Source organism: Chaetura pelagica, unplaced genomic scaffold (genome assembly GCF_000747805.2).
Source record: "Chaetura pelagica isolate M959 unplaced genomic scaffold, ChaPel_1.0 scaffold1037, whole genome shotgun sequence".
NCBI lineage: Eukaryota > Metazoa > Chordata > Aves > Apodiformes > Apodidae > Chaetura > Chaetura pelagica.
In genome coordinates this window covers 43,858-53,422 of record NW_009953928.1, presented here as the reverse complement: position 1 = coordinate 53,422, position 9,565 = coordinate 43,858, and the positions used below count along the sequence as shown (strand labels likewise).

The 9,565-nt window shown below is 38.2% G+C and overlaps 1 protein-coding gene across 1 annotated transcript; it reads right to left on the bottom strand.

The window, feature by feature from the left end:
* Nucleotides 1–693: 693 nt before the first annotated feature.
* On the bottom strand, nucleotides 694–9,565 carry SEC61A1 (Sec61 alpha 1 subunit (S. cerevisiae)). Its single transcript, XM_010001600.1, has 11 exons — nucleotides 9,458–9,565; nucleotides 8,699–8,764; nucleotides 8,514–8,592; nucleotides 7,456–7,587; nucleotides 6,598–6,707; nucleotides 6,230–6,383; nucleotides 5,147–5,307; nucleotides 4,305–4,502; nucleotides 3,761–3,952; nucleotides 2,066–2,142; nucleotides 694–1,188 (listed from the first exon to the last, which is right to left on the bottom strand). Exons 1-11 carry the CDS (start codon nucleotides 9,563–9,565, stop codon nucleotides 1,002–1,004), a joined length of 1,464 nt encoding a protein of 487 aa, XP_009999902.1. The 3' UTR covers nucleotides 694–1,001.

Sequence of the window (9,565 nt, the reverse complement as noted above, 5' to 3'; positions counted from 1 at the left end):
GTAATGAGTCTCAAAATTCTCTAGGTATGAGTAGTCAGATAACATCCTGATTGCAGCATGACTGGAATTTATTATCAACGAAAGAAACTCAGCTTCAGCAAAGAGCACAAGCAGATGTGCACCTAAGCAGCCATAACATCCACTCTTTCAGCAAGCAAGTTCTACTACTAAAGGCAATTAAAACTAATCAGAAGGCTTTACAAAGCTGCCAGTACGACCAAGTTTCAAAGTTGGAACTCTTAGGCACAGACCCTGGCAGAATCTAGATTGACCTGAGTTTTCTGCTTGTGGAGGAGTGGTGGTGGGACAGAACACGTTCGTGTCTTATACAGAAACTTGACAACAGTCTCAAGCCAATATTCAACATCTGACAAAGTCTAGCATAGTAATTACAAGACAAAACATTTTGGAATTAGAGATCTCGTTTACTAAAAAGAAACGACTGCCTTCCAGATCTGCCATACTGAAAAAAAATCACAAAACTGAACATATTAAACACTGTTTGTGCTTACAACCATAATTATGGAACTTGAGCATCAGAGGGAGAGATTTTTCTCACCACTACTGTAAAGGAGCTGCAAAAACAAGTTAAATGGAAAAATAATAATAATAAAAAAATTACTTCCAAACACTCAACCCTCCCCACAATTATTTATTAAAACCTATAAAGGCTTCAGGTATCATAAATTTGAAAGGGGCTCAAAAAAATATTTCAAGAGTCACTGAAATAAATCCAATTCAGAAAGCTGATTCTCCTAAAACACATAATTAAAAAACAATTTCCTTAAAAATTTTTTTTTCTATATTTTTCATCATCAATTTATAAAACACAAACAGTATGCTAGAAAAGTATGAACATAAGGGAATGCACTTTGGAAACATTATTAAAATATGTGTTCCCATAGAATGACATGGTCAAGTTGATGTTACTTCTTTTCACCTGACTGGCTATATTTTGAGAATGCTCCTCCTCTCTTTCCTGGGTCCATGAGAAGCTAGGTTTAGAAAAGAAGAGCTCCCATACTGCCAACTTCACTCTGTTCCTTTACAAAAATTTCAAAGTACTGATAAATGATAGTGACAGCGAGCAAAATTCCAGTTCCAGACCCAATGGCCCCCAGGAAGTCTGCCAACACGGAGAGGGCACCAATGCAGAGACCACCAAATGCAGCAGCTGTGGGGATGTACCTGTACAACACAACACCAGAACAGAGAAGGTGTCATTAGTTTCTTCAGGATATTAACAAAACCAATCCTACTGAGTGCAGAAAAAACCCTACAGGGAGTCTAACCAGGTGGTTCAAAAAATGAGAATGAAATGACATGCATGGAAAAATGTCCATGGCAGAACACTTGCTTCTCTCATGGGTCTATAATCCAAGATAAGGAAGGTGTAATAGTGAGTGCCAGCATACCAGGTAAGGAAAAAAGTCAGCCTGACTGAAGTGAAAAAAATGCTAAGCTGAGAAGAGAAGGTATCACATAGTCTTCCATGCAACTAAGCACAAAGTTTAAGTTTATAGCTACTAGCTCTTCTGGTTACTTGCAGATGACTGAAATCTGAAATTACAATCACATTTCTGTAACAGTAAGGGAGCACAGGTCCTACCCTGTGATTAGAAAACTTAGAGAGACCAACCCCTGCCTACCTCTGCACCTAGTAGATTTAAACAAGTACTTGTTTAAGAAGCAAGGTCTGCATGAAAACAGTAGTCAAGACCTAACACATTTAAAATTACAGTAAAAAATACTTGTGCATCAGTTTGAAGCAGTGACATGCACTCAAATGCTCATCATTAGATATCCTACAAAAAGTACAAAAGTTAAAATATAACAGGAAAATACAAGCTTCAGAATTTAAGGCACATTCTTTAATGGTAAGGCAAGAATATAACGTACTATCCAAGTCTCCCATTAGTGAGACAAGATTCAATGCCTCATGCATGTAATACTGAAAGTGAATGAGTATCTGTGTTACAGACTCTAGAAAATGGAAGTCAAAGCAACATTTGCCATGTTTCCCCTCAACACTTTGCATAAACAGCCTGTGAAATGCGCAGCTCACCTGTTCAGTTCATGTACCATGGAAGTTTCTCTGTGGCCTCGCATTACCATTTGTTGTTCTTTCAACTGTTTGGCAACCTGTATTGAATGAAGGAATGGAGCAAGTAAGTTTAGTGTCATTTGCCAAGGTCATGGAACTATGGAAAAAAAGAAGTAAGACATTTCAGTAAATGGTGGTAGATTTGGGGTTTTTTTTTTCATTATTTTGGGCTTTTTTGGGTTTAGGTTTTTTATATTATTCATCTGAGTTTGAAATATCCAGTATTTTAACTTCAGATGGACTTCAGCCACAGGCACTTTTCCACACCATCAATTAAGTGAAACTTTTCGGATAATTCCAGTCTTATTAAGAGGAAAATCTGGAAACTGACAGGCTCTCACACAAACAATTCAATTCCTGCTTTGCCACCTACCCTTCTCCTGGTTAGGGTTTCATAGATGTTAGCAAAACCACCCTATGATGTGCCCATTCCATTTCAAACTCCCTCATTCAGCTGAGTTAGCTATTTATTTGTGGGGCCATATTAGAAAATATATGGCTTATAAATAATCCCTTCTTGGAACATTATTCTTACACTGGATTTCTGCAATTGTACAGGGTTATAACAGAGCCCTACAAATGTTTTACTAACTGAAAGAAACAAACTCTAACCAGGGAACTTCTGAAGGTGCTTGTCAATGAATCTAATGCACTGAGAAAACACATTTTCAAATGGTTAAGCTACCAGTTTTCCACTACATAGCAAACATTTAAGTAATGATTAATTGGTTTTTATTACTGACCTCGTTTACATGAACTTAGAATAATTTTACTCAGTGCTAGGGAAGTATATGAAAATGTCAAAAGCTGTATGTTGGTTTATACTGAAATAAAAGCCTGGCTATACATGGCCGTGTGTCCCTGCATGCCTGACAACGAGCAGCCAGATGCAAGCCCAGAATAAGAGAGAGCTCATGCTGTTACAGTAACTGTGCAACTATTACATATTTGCTAGAGAATGGATTAAATCATTCCCCACGGCTGCCAACCTTGTTTCCTACCCAAAACCACACAATACAAACATACCAATATGACAACTATTTTCCATCTTGTTTTTCAATTCCATTTTTAGAATGATGCAGTTGCTGAACATCAATTCTGTAGCAAACGGAAGTTTTGAGAAGCTAATCTCAGGTACATGAACACACTGCACTATGTTCTCTGTTATCAGCACTCTCAAGTTAAAAAGAATAACCTCTAGCTCATCTTTCCCAAAAAAGAAGTCAAGAACTCTCTATGCCAGGCACTGGCACTGAAGCTCTACCTGTAAGTTTTTAAGAGGCAACTGCCTTGCACATGGTGCCTCTGTAACTCAGAAGTGGAAGAGTTTCTACCTTTTCTGTTACCTTGCCTGCCCTCCCACTCATCAGAAGTTACACAGCAATATTGAAAGTTTCCTAATGCCAGTGAAAGCAATTACTTGAGTTTTGTTGTTGCTTTTGAAAAAATAGTAAAGAAAATGGAAAAATGACCCCCATTCTGCCCTCAACTTTCCTACTCACAAAAAAAGACATAGCCACTGTTCAAACAAATGATAAATACTATCAACAAGATTACCAGCATAGTGGCTATTTCAGAAGGAGGTCAGTCTTATTCTTACAACAGCCCATCTGTTCTCATCGTGTAAGCTTACATAGTATATAATTTTAAACTTACATCTTTGGCAGAGGAGCCAGAGACTTCAATCCATGTCTTGGAGAAGAAAGCACAGGAGCCCAACATAAATACAATATAAACAACTGCATGTACAGGGTCTTCTAACACTGAAGAAAAGGACTCTGGCGGTGACAGATAATAACAAAGTCCACCAACTGGGTAAGCACGAGCAGGGCCTCCAGATGATGTGTCCTAGAAGAAGGAAGCAAGCAGTCACCAACTTTCTCACTATTTCTTAGTCATTAAGCTAAGCTTGAGTTTCTATCACTTTCATGTCACTGTGTATAATTACCACTACAGCATCACTCAAAGATGCAACCTTACTATCCCAGGCAGTTTCTAAAGTGGAAATGGAATACAATAAGAAACAGTAAAAATACCGAGGACAGCAAAGAATAGCCCAAGGTAAAAGGTAAATGGAGACTTAACATCTACACTCATCACAGCAAGTCTCATACTCTACCATTAATTTAAACAAACTACTAATTTAGGAGTTTCACTGTATTCTTATAAAGCTGTATGCAGGATGAGAAGGAATACTCACAGACCAAGTTCCCAGCAGGCTAACCAGTAAGTTGCCACTGAAGCGAGCAGAAAGCATCTGGGAGATGACATACAAGTTTGACACCAGGGCTGACTGAAGAATGATGGGAATGTTGGAAGTATAGAACAACTTGATAGGGTAGGTGTTGTACTGGCCACGGTAACGAGCAGATTTGATAGGAAGATCCACTCTGAAGCCCTGAAAAGTTTTCAAAAGGAAGTTCTCCATTATATCTGGACATCAACACACATCACAGGTCATAAACTGCAAGTGCAGGGCCTTGACAGCGACAGAAAAAACCTGCGATCATTTTGTGCAAGTACACCCTCTACCCAGAGGTGTATCCACGTGAACACTTCTGTAAAGGGCCTGGAAGCCTGCACGGTTGTCTGAACTCCCAGGTACCAGAAGATATGAAAGACATCAGAAGACATGAGAAGTTTAAAGACTGAAGATAGCGTCTATGAAAAGAAGCATTAGCACTTTCTATATTCCTCAGCAGTTTGCTGGATCAAAAAGTAAGAGACATACATGCTTAACAAGTATTTTTCAGGAAAAAACAATAGCATTTGGCTTAGGCAATGTTACATCTACACAATATCACATCTATTTGTGTTTTTTTTTCAGAAACCAAAGGAGGTCTCAAGCCTTTTGTGGGGCTACTGTAAGTGTGGCAAATGATTAAGAGAAGTCAGTGTTAAATGAACATCGAAGTGTTACAGGTACAAAAATGAGACTTCCAAAGATGAGAGAAAGTGAAAATACAGCTTCCTGTAGAAGGAAGCAGATTACAGATCTAATTCCATACAAACCACTTCACAGTCCTCCTTATTTCAACTGACCTGGAAATAAATTACAATAGCAAAGACGAAGATGGTGGCAATCAGGTTCATAAGGTTGGGGAGATTCTGGCGGTAAAAAGCCTCACGAAGAGCTCTGACTTTGTCTGTACGAGTAGCCAGAAGATGGAACAGAGCAATGATGGCTCCCTCAAATTCCATACCTTGGAAAGGAAAAGAAAAACCAAATTAGGTGTGCTGTGATTATCTCCTAATGTGCTTCACATCATTAGGCATATTTATGAACAAAGGATTCACAGTGGGATTTCTCCAAGTCTTTTTCATCTTGAGCCTGCTCTTTGATTTCTACTTCTGTCATCCTTCCCATCACCTATGTTATTTCCAGTATTAAATCCCCCTGCAGTGGCCTAGAAACTACATCACAACCCAACAATCAAGTGGGGTAACTCTATTGGGCTCTACAAACACTGACATTCACTGAGCTCTTTCCCAGTTTAATACAATGAAACGAGGGGGCAGCAGGCTTTCTAGTATCTTTCACAGTAAGACACTAGTTAGTATTTGTCTGACAGCAGATGTGATAACCTCACTTATGTTTCCTACTGTACAGCACCAAACAGGATCACCTCCCGTCACGTTTGGAGACTAACATCTTTGGGGAAAAGGGTAAGACATGCAAGGAGCAGATATAAACAGACTGTATTTGTCAGTAAGCTGGGCAGCAGGTGTACTCCAACAGCAATCTATCATTACTGAGCTTTAATGGAGGCACTGTAAGACACTCAAGTTGAAATACCTTGCAATCAAAAAGAAACATTTCATACTTGCATAGGAGCACCTGCTGTGTTAATAAGATTCACCGCATGGCAGCTATACAGCTAAGATACTAGTAACAGCATTTGATGTTTAACAAGCTGAAAAAAAGATTTTGCCTTTTTGTACATTAAGACTTTCCTACAGTTGCCATTTTTGTACTTTAAATTATCATTGTACTATTCTAGATGAGAAGGTAAAGAGTTACCATTTTAAAAGAATATGGGGCAGAAGCTATTTGTTTTTTTCTGTGTCATTTGATAAAGAATTCAACCCTAAAGCAAGGAAAGGAAACTGACTATGCCACATTACCTCGTCCTGTGTTCACTGTGGTGGGGCTGAACGCCTTCCACACGATTGTCTCACAGATATTGGTAGCAATGAAGAGAGAGATTCCAGAACCAAGACCATATCCTTTCTGGAGGAGCTCATCCAACAGCAGAACTATCAATCCAGCAACAAAAAGCTACAGTAAAAAAAAACCGAGAGCGTTAGTCCCCTGCCTTTTTATTTTTTGTTAAAAATTAACTTGAACTAAAAGATAAGGAAGGACTGTATTATATTATATGAGGAAGCAGGCACATTTTGATCTTTATTCCCTGCATGTGGGGCAGTCAGTCCATTAGGCTGATTTTTTAATTCTTTTGGAGGAAGAGTAAGTTGAGAGGACCAGAAATTACCTGAATTGTAATAAGCAAGCAGATCCCAGCACCCATCTCAGATGGGTCTCCATACATTCCAGTCATTACATAGACAATCGACTGTCCAATGGTGATGATCATTCCAAACACTGCAGAATATAAAAAAAGTAGTATGTATTTGTTCTGGAGAGTTATGTCAGTGAGACATTCAAGTAACTTCTTTGCAAAGAAAGCTAGGAAAGAATACATAAGGCATGGGATGTTTAAAAACAAGGGCGAGTTAAGTTTGTTTTCTGAAACTGTTTTCTGACACTGACTATAAACACACACGGACACTTTAGAAACAAATACACCTAGAGGAAGTGGGTTTGGTTACTGAAGATTGATTTAGATATTGAAAACTCTGAGGGTGTTAAGATATTACCTAAGCAATTTAGGATTCTTTTTTTCCCAGTAAAACCAGATCCGCAAGAGTATGGTACAATACAAAATAGCTAAAAACACACTCAATTTTTTTCCAAGAGCCATTTATCAAGTGAGCACAGAGATATCTTATTGCTGAGGAAGACCCAGGCATGAAACTGCAAGGCAGAAACAATTAAAACAAGTATCTGAATAACAACTTTTTAGGTTAACACTGACCAAGACAGCTGAAAGACTGGGTCCCCACAGTCTATAAACTGCTTGTTTTATCGTATGAGCCTACAGCAGCAATGCCAACTGCAGATATTTCTCCCTTCCAAACTTAACTGAAGCTTCACAGCTAACAAGCCAAAGAGCAGTCAGCAAAAGACTAATGAAATACAGAAATCTGTAGCACAGCACAAACACACAGTACTCCTACTGTCAGGGTTAGACACACCAAAACATCAACTTTTAGTATCAGCTGTTACTTACATTTCTGTGCTCCATTGAAGAGAGCTCTGTCCTTTGGAGTGTCACCAACTTCAATTATCTTGGCACCTGCCAAGAGCTGCATTATGAGCCCAGAAGTGACAATAGGTGAAATCCCCAGCTCCATCAATGTACCTGCCAGACACAGAAAGAACAATGAAAGAAAATAATGGGATGTACCATGCGCAGGCACCTTTGATGTTCAAAGCTTTTTTTTTACACCCCTTACATAACAATAGAAAGACAATTCCAAAAAGTAAAATGTTTCCATGATAAAAGAAGCTTCTTAAAAGTCAGTCTGGTAAGAAATGCAGTACTTCTCAGCACTTTAAAAACTATGTCTGCTGAAAAAGACTTTTGCTGTCAGGAACAGATTAACTCTGTAGAAAACAAGGCTGGAATCTGCTTTCTGCCTTTAACAATCAATCACTTTATTATTTAGAATTTTAAACAGGAAAAAACCCAAATATTTTTTCAGGAGTACACCAAGTTGCATGAATATGCCCATTTATTATGGTATAAACTGACAGATATCCCAAATGATAATGACAGAGTGAATTCAGGAAACTATCACCATTCTCAACTCACACGTGCCATTAAAAAGCTTCTACAAGAAACTGAATTTTATACAAACCACGATGAATTCTAATCTTCTGTGAGACAGATTGAAAGATTTCACCCAGAAACCCACAACACGGGTATAATGTAGTTTGAAACATGAAATCAAAAGGCTTGAAATATATAGAGAAGATTGCAACAGCGGTGATGCAGGTAATTAGGAGTTGTCTCTCCCTTAACCCTTTTCCATCCAAAATGCTCCTTAATTTTTGTACATGTAACAGATTGCACACAGCCAACCATTACACTCATTTTGTCCACAAAGTTGTGCCTTTCCCAATGCCACACTGGTTTATCATTTTACATAAAATATAAATTTACTTTCCCCTGCCTATTTCAGTTTTTACCTTCATTGAAATAGTGCAAGGTAAGAACAAGTCCAAAAACATTTTTATCCAAGACAAAAAAAAATAAATATATCCCTCCTGAGATACAGACCATACCTCTGTTTGAAGCCAAAATCACTCTCATCCAGTAAAAAGGATCTGCTGAGTCTGATGACATGATACCAAACAAGGGAATCTGCATTTCCAGCCAAGAGAGGAAAAGAGCATTAAATTAGAGACTTCATAACATGCTTTAAACAATTCAGCTCTTTCTTAAAAACAAGGGAAAGAAAGAAACATACCTGGCAGCATACTAGGAAGATGAAGAGTGTGATAGCTGTCCATAGCACCTTTTCCTTAAACTGAATCTAAAGGTGAAAAAAACCCCAACAAACCATAAGAATAACCAAAGGTGATAAATCTGTCAAAATAAAGAGATCATGTCAACCAGGCAAACTTTCATAGTAGCTAAAGCACACCTGATCTTGTGAAGGGACAAGGTGAAAGTACAGGATATCCTAAAGAAAATAACTCATCCTTCAACCATTTTATATTTTATAAGGCTAAAGAAAATGACAAAGCTTTATTGAAATTTTAATCCAAATAAACAAGCTTGCACCAATGAAGGTAATTCTAGTACTCCCACAGAAACAAGCCTTACATTTTCACAAGAAAGAGCTTCTGGTGTGGGAAAAAAAATAACACAGAGAAGCTCATCTTCACAAATAATCTTAGTTTAGAAGATAAGTAGTAAAGAGTTTTCAAGCTGCTATTTTAAACTACTGTAGTTTACACTCCAGTAAGTACTTCTTTCACCATCTCTCCACTTACTGCTACGGCATAACCATCTGCACAACTACATTTACCAGCAAATTCATCCTCATACAACCATACCCAGAGTACAGGATGCACTAGACAAGTACTTCACTGAAAACCAACATGCCTGGAACTGCCATTCACCCAAGGAGAAAAAGAACACACAATCCCAGAAATGCAAACTAAGCTGTAAACATTTTATACTACACAAATATAGGTCTATGAGGAGAAATTTATTAACTTACCTTCCGTTCTGGCTTTTGGATTTCAGGCAAGATAGGGCACAGATGGCGGCGAATAGTGTGGATAGGGAAATTAGGGAAATTTGTGACAAAGTGAACACACAGATTCAT

What these genes read in the sequence shown, in the direction of transcription:
- SEC61A1 (XM_010001600.1), bottom strand. Translation starts at nt 9,565, where the DNA reads ATGAATCTGTGTGTTCACTTTGTCACAAATTTCCCTAATTTCCCTATC. An exon ending in TCCAAAAGCCAGAACGGAAG is followed by an intron (nt 8,765 to 9,457) that starts GTAAGTTAATAA and finishes TTTCACCTTTAG; the next exon opens with ATTCAGTTTAAGGAAAAGGT. An exon ending in ATGGTACATGAACTGAACAG is followed by an intron (nt 1,189 to 2,065) that starts GTGAGCTGCGCA and finishes TGTGTTGTACAG; the next exon opens with GTACATCCCCACAGCTGCTG.